This window comes from Penaeus chinensis, chromosome 10 (assembly GCF_019202785.1).
Source record: "Penaeus chinensis breed Huanghai No. 1 chromosome 10, ASM1920278v2, whole genome shotgun sequence".
NCBI lineage: Eukaryota > Metazoa > Arthropoda > Malacostraca > Decapoda > Penaeidae > Penaeus > Penaeus chinensis.
This window is the reverse complement of record NC_061828.1, coordinates 35,993,268-36,005,767: the sequence shown is the minus strand read 5'-3', so window position 1 is coordinate 36,005,767 and position 12,500 is coordinate 35,993,268. Positions and strand designations below refer to the sequence as shown.

The 12,500-nt window shown below is 49.0% G+C and overlaps 1 protein-coding gene across 1 annotated transcript in view; it reads right to left on the bottom strand.

Annotated features, from left to right (window-relative positions):
* The window catches only part of LOC125029569 (phosphoglucomutase-2-like), a 23,129-nt gene that overhangs the window by 5,368 nt on the left and 5,261 nt on the right, over positions 1–12,500 (bottom strand). Inside the window, exons 2-6 of the mRNA XM_047619532.1 lie at positions 8,235–8,402; positions 7,810–7,898; positions 1,249–1,441; positions 602–871; positions 1–71 (exon numbers count right to left, since the gene is read on the bottom strand). The exon at positions 1–71 is cut by the window's left edge and continues 117 nt beyond it. Of these exons, the coding sequence (XP_047475488.1) occupies positions 1–71; positions 602–871; positions 1,249–1,441; positions 7,810–7,898; positions 8,235–8,402 (791 nt within the window). The remainder of the gene's footprint in view (positions 72–601; positions 872–1,248; positions 1,442–7,809; positions 7,899–8,234; positions 8,403–12,500) is intronic.

The following is a 12,500-nucleotide window of genomic DNA, read 5'->3' as shown; positions in this document are numbered from 1 at the left end:
TCTGGGTTGGGGAACTTGACGGTCGGAAATTCTGGGTCAGGCACCATCTGCTCTTTCACTGGGACAAAGGGCTGCAGGAAGAAGCATTATCAATTTAAGTTACATGCTTGTTTCCTTGTCATTTGATTTACTTAACTTACAAGCTTTACTTCTAGTTTTCCTGTTACTTACTTTGCTTGTTATTTACTTGGTTACTTTCCTTTCCGTGAAATGGCATTTTGCTGTTCCCAACTGCGTCTCTGACACTGGAGGTAGGTGTATATATTTTGTGCATTCAGCTAAGAGGCAAGAAACTGAATCAGAGTCCTTGACTAATACACCTAGGAAATTAATCACTGTATTGCTGGGATGTTTAATATAAGGGTAAACTGCAATTTTAAGCAATATAGATGCTAAAATCTAAAATACTCATATTCAAGACCTACTAACTTTATGCAGATTGTAATTTTATGCTTCCTGTTCTTTTCCTTTCTTTCAAATATGTGACACATCCTTACACATTCAGAACACCTAAAGCCTACCCTTAACACTTCACACAATATTCAAGTCCAATGGCACCACCACCAAAGCCCCCCCAGAAATCCTTGCTTGTTTTCCTCACCTTAAATCCACACACTTTGAAAGCTTCCACCATGTAGTCATGTGAAACGCCGTGCATGGCTGTTAGGGTGAAGGTCAGCGGAGAGGCTTGGTTCTTCTCCTTATCAAGCATGGAGGACCCCAGTTTTGAGAAATATTTGTTGGAGATGTCATCCAGGGGGTCAGACAGCTTTGGGTCTGCCAATGCCTTCTCTACATTCCAGGCATCTTCCCAAGGGCTCAGGTTCTCTTCGATGGATTTCTGGATGCCTGAGTCATGAGGGGGAATGATCTGGGGAAAAGCAGACAAAAAATTGCATGATATTCAAGAAAAGTGTCATGTGATAGGGAATTCCAATGACCTCAGCCTGCCCTTAGGAGGCAGAGCTGACAAATGTAAATCATAATTTGCATATTTGAAAATAAGTGGTATGGCAGACATACAGAGACTTTGGTATGAAAGTTATAGATCTTTTGAAATTATTAATATTGCAATCAATATTCATGCATCCTATCTTAAAAGACATACCACAATAAAAAAGGATGACAATGCATGAAAATGGATATGACTGATAGTTGTTATGAAAAGTCAGGAAAGGGATTATTTTTCTTATAAAGCACAAGCCTCTTCTGAGGATGACATGAGGGCAGCACAAGCCATGAACTCACCTGAGCACCATTTTCCCAGTACACTTTATAACCATTATCTTCCTTTGGATTATGGGAAGCAGTGACCATCACACCAGCAGCTGCCCCGTACTGCAGGATGGTGAAAGGCACAAAAGGTGTTGGCACAATTTTGCCAAGAAGGTAAACTGGAATTCCGTTGTTTAAAAAGGCTGCTGCTGCTAGTCTGGCAAACCTGGAAAAAACATTTTGATTTAAGCATTGTAATTCACCTTCAACATTTCCTTCTACAAACAACTCATTATATATAATCAACTATGAATCATCGAAAATAAAAATGTTTAATTTTTTTATTTTTTTTCTTAATAGGAAGCTGAACATATAATATATATTTTAGTTGCTAAGGCAACATGTAGCCACTTAAAAACTGAATTTAATTTATTTCTTAATGGATTTGAAAACCAACTAAAAAAATATGTTTGTAAATTCCCTAAACCTCAAAGTATACTCTTACAGTAGCTGAAAATGACTTCTAAAACACAACTGCAACTAAGCTATGCATGACTATGTTCAGTACCTGAGGATTGTGGGTTGTGTAATGAAGTGAGTTATGACAATGAAGTGAGTTGTGAGTGCCACGTTGTGATGCCAGTGCATACGTATTGTGATGACATTATTATCGTACGTAGTTAGTGATAATTATGTGATTATATATTATACTCTTCCTTTTGTGTGATATGTTCTACCATGTGAAATATAGAACATTATGTTTAGTTTATATTATATGTAGCATATCACCTATATGAAAGAGTGAGAATCTCTGTATGTTATAGAGTACAACATTTTAGTTTGTCTCTGTAGTCACACGTCTGGCAGTAGACAGTCGCAGACGGAGCCTTGTGTGGGGCAGAGGAACAGGAAGAGTTCCGTATTTATTTTGTCAGAGCTGATCTCCAATGAACCTACTTTAGTTTTCATCGGTGTTTTCTTCACCCTCAACCATCATGGAGAAACACCAAGCAATCGTAGAAGACGAACATGGCGCAGTGATCCAGCAAATTCAGTTCTGACGCCTGTTATTGTTGCCTGCCCCGGGCCTCCGCGACCTCATGGCCTGTCGCCGGCCCCGCGCCTCGTCCACCCTCGTGCTAGGTCAGCAATCAACCCGCTCGGCAGTGTACTTCATTTGCAGCGGTGTGGTGCTATAGTGTAGTGATGTGTATTGTGCAGTGCCTATAGTGTTCGTGCAGTGTTTAGTGTGCTCAGGGGACATTATTCGTTGCATAAGGGAGCCGGACCGAAGCATATTAAGGTTTTGTAGGAGCGAGGTATATTCCTGCGCTCTCTACTACGCTTCGTGAGCGACTGATCTCTCGCGCTCGTGGCTCGCCTGCCCGCACGTGTCCGCCGTGACGTCACCGCATTGGCACCGCGCACACGAGTGCCACAACACTCGCTGCCTCGCTCTACTTTTACTGATTTTCACCGGATTTTCGGCGATTTTGCTGCATAATCTTGATACCCTTACCACATTACAATTATTCAAGGGAAGAAGAAAGAAGATACCAGTAAGAGCGACCCTGAGAAGCCTGACTCCAGCCTTGAAGAGTCACCAGGAGCCAGTGCCAGCACCCCACCTCCCACAGATGTTGCTACATTGCTGCAGTGGATAATTCAGAGGGATGACAAGAGGGAAGACACCCGCCGGAAGGAGGAAGAAGCCCGCCGGAAGGAGGAAGAGCCTCCGAAAGCATTAACAGCAGATGCGAGTCCCCAACATTTTCGAGAATGGAAGCGCGAATGGTCCGACTATGCTGTGATGGTGGATCTCCTCAACCTGCCGTTATCAAAGCAGCATATACAGCTACGCATGTGCCTTACCTCTGAGATGCGACGGGTGCTGGAGCACAAGTTGGACGTGCCCGCAGACCCAACATGCTCAGTGGACGATGTCTTGACAAAGCTCGAAACGCACATCAAAAATGCAAGTAATGAGGCACTGCGACGGAAGGCCTTCTCCGAGTGCAAGCAAGCAGACGGCGAGAGCTTCGATGACTTTTGGATACGGCTGAAAATCTTGTCGCAGGAGATAGACCTTTGCAAGGCACAGGACCAAACATGCTGTGAGCAGTGGAAGAAACACGGCATTCTAATGGGTATACGAGATGAGGAACTTACCCAGAAGCTCATTGAAATGGACCGCTCAGCGACGTTGCAGGATGTTTTGGAGAAATGCAGGTCTCATGAATCGTCAAAGACTGCATCATCTGCTTTGAAGGACACAGTTTCTTCACGTGCTGTTTCCCAATATAAAAGAGAGAAAAAGGCTGCCCTGAAGCAGAAGTCCAAGATGAGGCCTGGCTCACCTCTGCCGAATAAGGCCTGCAACTGCTGTGGTCGTCAGCATGAAAAAGGTTTGTGCAGGGCCACCACTTCCACATGTCGTGCTTGTGGTAAGAAAGGCCACTGGGCTACTGCTTCAAAGTGTCCTGCCAGGAATGCGAAATGCAAGGTGTGCAACCGGCAGGGACACTATGATAAATGCTGCCCAAAGCAACGGAAGGCTAAGACAAAAGAAGAGGACACCAATCATGAATTGAAGGTAGTAAGTTCAGTATCCCCTTCAGTGTCATGTGCCAGGAGTGTCACCTCTGCTGCACGACCGAAACCTCAGCCTTCCCCTAAAGTCCGCGTGTCAATTCGGCATAACGATTTATCAGGTAGTCTTGCCATCATTCCTGACACAGGTGCAGACACGACTGTCATTGGACTCCAGCATCTTAGTAGTCTCGGCCTCTCAAAGGAAGACTTAGCACCACCGGAAGAGACAGTATACTATAATGCGGACGGGTCCCAGATGCCACCAGCGGCTGGATCTTTTCGTGGAATCATCACCTATGGCAACTGTTCGACTACATGTTGGATTGATGTTCAGCCTTCGCTTACAACCCCGCTGCTCTCTTGGACAGAGTGCAAGGAATTGGGGATTGTTCCGGACTATTTCCCAAGGCAGATATCGGATGTGCACATTGCCAGTCGAGTCCATGGACTGGGCAATACACCAATGTCGAACCCTCCTCAGTTGCTGCCTTTACCGTTGAACCAGCTGAAGTCACCTGAAGAAGCAAGGAAGTACTTCCTGCATCAGTATGCAGATGTGTTGGTGAAGAAGGACGACTTGCAGTCTGGGCCACTCAAGACGATGGTAGGCCCTCCCATGAGAATTCATCTGCGGGAGAATGCCACGCCCTTCGCGATCCACACCCCTAGAATGATTCCTTTGGCTTTTCAGGAACCAACGAGAAAGGAGCTTGAGTCATTAGTGACCCAAGGCATCTTAAAGCCAGTGGAGGATGAACCATCAGAATGGTGTCATCCAATGGTTGTTGTTCCAAAAGCAAATGGTGGTGTCCGTATTACCACTGATCTATCAAAGCTCAACAGGCAAGTCTCTCGCCCTGCCCACCCTTCTCCAACGCCATTTACAGCCATCAGAAGTATCAGTCCGCAGTCAAAGTTCTTCACAACTGTGGATGCTCTTTGTGGTTATTGGCAACTACCCTTGCATGAGGATGATCAACACCTGACGACATTTATCACTCCTTATGGACGTTTCAGATACTGTCGTGGTCCCATGGGTTTTGCAGCAACAGGAGACGCCTTTTGTCTCCGAGGTGACAGGGCACTTCAGGGAGTAACAAACTGCATTAAGGTTGTGGACGACATTCTCCTACATGATGAGGACTACCTCTCACACCTTCAACGTGTAAACGAAGTCCTGTCAAGGTGTCGACAGCACGGGATAACGCTTAATGCAGAGAAGTTCATTGTGGCTGCATCTGAAGCCAGCTTCTGTGGGTACAAACTATCACATAATGGTATTGAAGGTAAAAGCCATTGCAGAGTTTCCTACCCCTGCAAATCTGACTGATCTTCGGTCATTTATGGGCTTGGTAAATCAACTGGCAGAGTTTACGCCTAAGATTTCGACTGCAGCAGCCCCACTCCGCCCATTGATGAGCCCAAAGAGAGCATTTACTTGGACAGCAGACCACACCAAAGCTTTTAATGACCAAGCTTTGTCAGGGCCCCCCATACTTGCGACGTTTGATCCAACCCTTCCCACCATTCTGCAGACCGACGCCTCCAGACTCTACGGCCTTGGCTATGTGTTGTTGCAGGACCACGGTGCTGGAAGGTACAAGATGGTGCAATGTTTGGAAATGCAAGCTGTCGTTTGGGCCATCAGTAAGTGCAAGTTTTATCTTCGTGGACTCCAGCACTTTAGTGTGGTGACGGATCACCGTCCATTGGTTCCTTTTTGAACCATTATTCCCTGGATGCAATTGAAAACCCTCGCCTCCAGCGCATGAAAGACAAGATTGCGCCCTACATTTTTACCGCAATGTGGCGTGCAGGTAAGGAGTTGTGCATCCCTGATGCCCTTTCCCGGTCACCTGTGTCGCCCAACGGTGGAGGATGGTGCCTTCAATGCTGAAATGGACACTTCCGCCAAGATTGTAGCTCTGCAGGCTGTTCAGTCGACTAAAGCATCAGAAGCCATAGACGAGCAAGATCTCTTCATGGAAGAATTGCGTACAGCTGCCTCTAAGGATGCTTCTTATGAGGAGCTGCTTCATCATGTGAAGTCAGGCTTCCCCAAGGACCGCTACAACCTACCAAGTGCCCTGCGTCCGTACTGGAAGATTCGCAATGAGTTGTACAACGATGGTGACTTGGTGCTGTATGGACCTAGAGTGGTTGTCCCTGTTTCTTTACGTCGTAGCACCCTAGCTCGCCTACATGAAAGCCACTGTGGCGTGGAAGCAACAAAGCGTCGTGCACAGCAGACAGTCTTTTGGCCAGGCATTAATGCAGACATTGTAAACACTGTTCGTGCCTGTGAGCCATGCCAGCGCCTACAGCCTAGTCAGCAACAAGAGCCACTGATGTTGGATGACAAACCCACAAGACCATTTATGTCTGTGTCGGCAGACTTTTTTAGTGTTGCTGGAAAACACTTCTTGGTGTATGCTGACCGACTCTCCGGATGGCCTGTTGTCATCCCATGTGGAACTAATGCAACAAGTGCTTCGACGATCAGATTCTTCCGGCATATGTTCCGTGATCTGGGTGTGCCAGTTCGCCTGCGCACTGATGGCGGACCTCAGTTCTCCAGCCGGGAATTTGCAACCTTTCTTCAGCGATGGGGAGTACGTCATGCTATGTCAAGCCCCCATTACCCACAGTCCAATGGGCATGCAGAGGCTGCTGTCAAGAAAGTCAAGTATCTGATCATGAAGACAGCACCCAACGGAAATATTGACAGTGAGGAGTTTGACAGAGGATTACTGGAGTTACGTAACACCCCAAACTTCACTGGTCGATCTCCTGCGCAGATTCTGTTTGGCATGCCCCTTCGCTCCTGTGTGCCTGCCCACTCTAGTGCCTTCATGAAGGAGTGGCAGACCAAAGCTGAGGACTGCGACCGTCGTGCCGCAGTACGGGCCAAGGACGTGAAGACCCACTATGACAAGCGTGCCCACTCCCTTTCCAAATTAGAGATTGGGGCGCAAGTGCGAATCCAGAATCCCACATCCAAGCGTTGGGATAAGGTCGGCACAGTCATGGGTATTGGCAAATCTCGTGATTATCACATCATGCTGCCAAGTGGCCGTATACTGTGGCGCAATCGACGTTTCTTGCGCCCTACACAGCTCAAAATTGGAAACTCGACAGATTTGGAAGACAGCGCACCAGGATCTTCCGCCCCATCTATGCCTGTTGAACCTCGACGTTCGGAACGTCTCAAGTTGAAGTCCGTTCAAGACTCCCGCTAGTGAACGTAAAGGGGGGAGGGAGATGTGGGTTGTGTAATGAAGTGAGTTATGACAATGAAGTGAGTTGTGAGTGCCACGTTGTGATGCCAGTGCATACGTATTGTGATGACATTATTATCGTACGTAGTTAGTGATAATTATGTGATTATATATTATACTCTTCCTTTTGTGTGATATGTTCTACCATGTGAAATATAGAACATTATGTTTAGTTTATATTATATGTAGCATATCACCTATATGAAAGAGTGAGAATCTCTGTATGTTATAGAGTACAACATTTTAGTTTGTCTCTGTAGTCACACGTCTGGCAGTAGACAGTCGCAGACGGAGCCTTGTGTGGGGCAGAGGAACAGGAAGAGTTCCGTATTTATTTTGTCAGAGCTGATCTCCAATGAACCTACTTTAGTTTTCATCGGTGTTTTCTTCACCCTCAACCATCATGGAGAAACACCAAGCAATCGTAGAAGACGAACAAGGATTAGGGATAAGAACATAGTAACCGTGAATAGTAACGAGAGAAGGCACTAAAAAAAGAATTGCCAGCCATTTATACCAGTCAATAATATATCCTTTCCTGACTGGTGTCAATAGAATTCCAAGTTAAGAGGCATACTGTATTTGCAGGTGACAGACAGACAGCTGCTGCTGGTCTCTCAGCCAAGAGTTTACCAGACACTGGGTTTACCTTCCTGTCAACTAACAATACTTTCAACTAACAATACTTGCAATTAACAATACTTTCAATTATAACAATACTTACCTGTGGCTATTGTGGCGACTGTCATGTCCAATCACAATGCCCTTTGCCCTGGCTTGGGGGTTCACAGCTGTCAAATACTTACTGAATCCCTGGAAAGGTAAGGGTACACAGTAAAATACAAGAACTATTCTGCGAACAAATTTATGATATATATACACCCTTATATAGCAAATATATATATATATATATATATATATCTGTTTCTGTGTGTGTGTGTGTGTGTGTGTGTGTGTGTGTGTGTGTGTGTGTGTGTGTGTGTGTGTGTGTGTGTGTGTGTGTGTGTGTATGTGTTGTGTGTATACAAACACACACACACACACACACACACACACACACACACACACACACACACACACACACACACACACACACACACACACACTTCAATTTCTGCATACAAGCACATATTCTCAAGAACCCCACACCTGTGAGGTCTGAATGATGACCAGGTCGTTCATGAGGGCACATCCAGCCCCCATGCGACCGCGCAGCCCAGCCGTCCCAAAGACCATGCGATGTGCCATGATCTCCTCCAGCTGGTTGACATCACGCCGTTGAACCATCTGTTCCACCTCCGCTCGTGTGACTTCATTCTGAGAAAATAATAATTAATTATTAAAGAATATCATCTGCGATTTTCAGCTTGTTAGGCTTATGCTCTTGATGGCGAAGGCTATATCGGTACAAACAAGTGTGTGGTATGATTAACAAAGGAGAGGGAGAGGAAGATGATAGAGAGGGGGAGGAGAGGGAGAAGGAAAGGGAAAGGGAAAGGGAAAGGGAAAGGGAAAGGGAAAGGGAAAAGGGAAAGGGAAAGGGAAAGGGAAAGGGAAAGGGAAAGGGAGAGGGAGAGGGAGAGGGAGAGGGAGAGGGAGAGGGAGAGGGAGAGGGAGAGGGAAAGGAAAAGGGATAGGGAGAAGGAGAGGGAGAAAGAGGAGAAGTAATGGAGAAAGAGGAGAAGTAATGGAGAGAGAGGAGAAGTAATGGAGAGAGAGAGAGAGAGAGAGAGAGAGAGAGAGAGAGAGAGAGAGAGAGAGAGAGAGAGAGAGAGAGGAGAAGGAGAGAGAGGGGGAAAAGGAGAGGGATTAGCAAATGGAGTGAGGGGGAAAAGGAGAGAGAGAGAGAGAGAGCGGGGGCAAGGAAGAGGAAGAGGAAGAGGGAGAGGAAGAGGGAGAGGGAGAGGGAGAGCGAAAGGTAGAAAGAGAGGGAGAGGGAGAGGGAGAGGGAGAGGGAGAGGGAGAGGGAGAGGGAGAGGGAGTGGGAGAGAAAGAAAGAGAAGAAGAAAGAAAAGGAGAAGGCTAGGAAGGAGGGAGAGGGAGAGGGAGAGCGAAAGGTAGAAAGAGAGGGAGAGGGAGTGGGAGAGAAAGAAAGAGAAGAAGAAAGAAAAGGAGATGGCTAGGAAGGAGGGAGAGGGAGAGGGAGGGAGAGGGAGAGGGAGAGGGAGAGGGAGAGAGAAGAGGGAGAAGAAGAGGGAGAGGGAGAAGAGGGAAGGGGAGAAGGAGGAAAAGGAGAAGGAGGGGGCAAGTGAGAGAGGAGGGACAAAGGGGGAGGGAGAGGGAGAAGGAGAGAGAAAGGGAAAGGGAGGTGGAGAGGGAGAAGGAGAGGTAGAGGGAGAAGAAGAAGGAGAAAGAGGGGGAGGGGGAGGGGGGAGGGGGAGGGGGAGGGGGAGGGGGATAGGGAGGGGGAGAGGCAGAATAAGAAGGAAAGGAAAAAAGAAAAAGATAGGGAAAGGGAAAGGGAGAAGGAGAGGAAGAGGGAGTGGGAGAGGAAGAGGGAGGAGAAAGAAAGGAAAAAGGAGAGGGAGAGGGAGAAATAGAGGGAGAGGGAGAGGAAGAGGGAGATGAAAACGAGAGGGAGAGGGGAAGGGAAAGGGAATGGAAAGGGAACGGAAAAGGGAAGTGGGAAAAGGAAAGGAAAGTGAAGAGAACAAATGAAAGTGAAAGGAGAGGGAGTGGGAGAGGAGAGAAAGAGGGAAGGGAGAAATAGAGGGCGGGAGGGGGAGAGAACGAAGAGAGAAAGAGAGAGAAAGAGAGAAGAGCGTGGGCAAAGGGAGAGGAAAGAGGAAGAGAAAGAGAAGTGGAGTGGAGAGGGAGAGGGAGAGGGAAAGGAGAGAGAAGGAAGGGAGAAAAGAAGAAGGGGGGAGAGGGAAGGGAGAGGGAGAGGAGGGGGGGAGGGAGGGAGAAAGGTAGAAAAGAGGGAGAGGGAGAGGAGAGGGGGGGGGGGAGAGGGAGGAGGGAGAGGGAGAGGAGAGAGAGAAAGAGATGAGAGAGAGAGAGAAGAGGAGAAGAGAGAGAGAGACGGGGCAAGGAGAGAAGTAGGAAGAGAAAGAAGAGGAAAGAGGGAGAAGAGAGGGAAGGGAGAGGGAGAGGAGAGGGAAGAGGGATAGGGAAGGAGGGAGAAAGGAAGAAGAGGTAGAGGGAGAGGGAGGAGGGAGAGGGAGGGGGGGAGAGGAGAGGGAGAGGAGAGAGATAGAGAGAGAGAGAGAGAGAGAGAGAGAGAGAAGCGAAGAGAGAGAGAGATAGAGAGGAGCGGGGGCAAGAGAGGAAGAGGAAGAGAAAAGAGGAAGAAGGGAGAAGGAGAGGGAGAGGGAGAGGGAGAGGGAGAGGGAGATTTGAGGGAGGAAAGGAAGAAGAGGGAGAAGGGAGAGGGAGAGGGAAGAGGGAGAGGGGGGGGGGGGAGAGGGAGAGGGGAGGGAGAGGAGAGAGAGAGAGAGAAGAGAGGAGAGAGAGAGAGAGAAGAGTGAGGAGAGAGAGCGGGGCAAGGAGAGGAAGATGAAGAAAAGAGGAAGAGGGAGAGAGGAGAGGGAGAGGAGAGGGTTAGGAGAGGAGAGGGAGAGGGAGAGGAAGGAGAGGGATAGAGAGACGGAAAGGTAGAAAGAGGGAGCGGGAGAGGGAGAAGAGGGAAGGGGAGAGGGAAAATAGGGAAGGGGAGAAGGAGGAAAAGGAGAAGGAGGGGGCAAGTGAGAGAGGAGGGACATAGGGATGGAAGAGAAGTGAGAAATGAAGAGAAAGGCAGAGGGAACAAGGAGAGTGGGTTGTCTAAATCCTGAAACAATAAATGCGCAGAGATAAAAACTAATGCAGAGAAAAACAAATAAAGATACACCATTAAAGAATATATGAAATAACACCATTTGTCATGAAAAACAACGATCAGAAATAAGATTAAGACTAAACTGCTTCCTAAGGATAAATCTGCACTGACTCAAGCCTCACAGTGGTTTCCATCCCTTGGGCACTCTTGCAAAAGACAACAAATATCCATCATGTATATTTTAGCAAAATTGGGCTTGTAGATCATCCACGTGATTCCCTATTAAATAGAGTGAGAATGGGATGGAAAGGAGAGGCAAATAGTGAATGGGGAAGATATGAAGAGGAAGAATGAAAGAGGAAGAGAGAAAAAATGGATAAAAGCTGAGAGACTGAGGGAAAGAAAACGGAGGAAGTGATACCTATTTAAAAATCCTGATTAAGTAAATAACTCTTTATCTTCACTTGTATTTATTCTGGAAAATTACCATCATTGGTACTTCACACCCACACCCACACCCACACACACACACACACACACACACACATACACACAATCTCTCTCACCTCTCTCTCTTCCATCTCTCTCTCTCTCTCTCATCAGTCTCCTCTCTCGTCTACTCACTCTCTCTCCGTCTCTCTCTCTCCCTCGCCTCCCTCACCGCTCCCTCTCTCTCTAAATCCCTCCTCTCCCCCCTCGCCCCCTCGCTCCTCCCTCCCCATCGCTCCCTCGCCCCCCCCGCTCCCTCTCTTCCTCTCTCTCTCTCTCCCCCTCGCTCCCTCTCTCTCTCTCTCTCTCTCTCCCTCGCTCCCACCCTCTCTCTCTTCTCCCTCCCCCTCTCATCTCTCCATCTCCCCCTCTCTCTCTCCCGCCCCCTCCGCGCCTCCCTCCCCCTCGCTCCCTCCCCCTCCTCTCTCTCTTCCCGCCCCTCCTCGGACCCCCCCACCTCCTCCCTCACCTCTTCCTCCTCCCTCCCCCGTTCCTCTCGCTCCCTCCCCCCCCCCTCGCACCCTCCCTCCCTCATCTCCTCTCTCACCATCTCTCCCCCCCCCTCGCTCCCTCCCTCCCCCTGCTCCCTCCCTCTCCTCTCCTCGACTCTCTCCCCCTCGCTCCCTCTCTCTCTCCCTCTCTCTCCCCCCTCGGCTCCTCTCTCCTCTCCTCCCCCATCGCTCCCTCTCTCTCTCCTCCCCCTCGCTTCCCTCACTCTCTCTCCCTCGCCCCCTCGCTCCCTCTCTCTCTCTCTCTCTTCTCCCCTCGCTCCCTCTCCTCCCCCGTCGGCCCCATCCCTCTCTCCCCCCCCCCTCGCACCCTCTCTTCCTCCCCTCTCCACTCTCCCCTACCCCTCGCCCCTCACACCTCCCCCTCGCATCCTCTCACTCTCCTCCCTCTCCTCTAACCCCTCCGCTCCCACCTCCTCTCTCTCTCGTCCCTACCCCTGCCTTACCCTCTCTCTCTCTCCCTACCCATCTCTCCCTCTCTCTCTCTCCCTACCCATCGCTCCCTCTCTCTCCTCTCCCCCCCCCTCGCTCCCTCTGTCTCTCTCCCTCACCCTCGCTCCCTCTCTCTCTCTCGCTCTCCCACCCCCTCGCTCCCTCCCTCACTCTCTCCCGCACTCCCCCTCGCTCCCTCCCTCCCCCTCGCTCCTCCCTCTCTCTCCT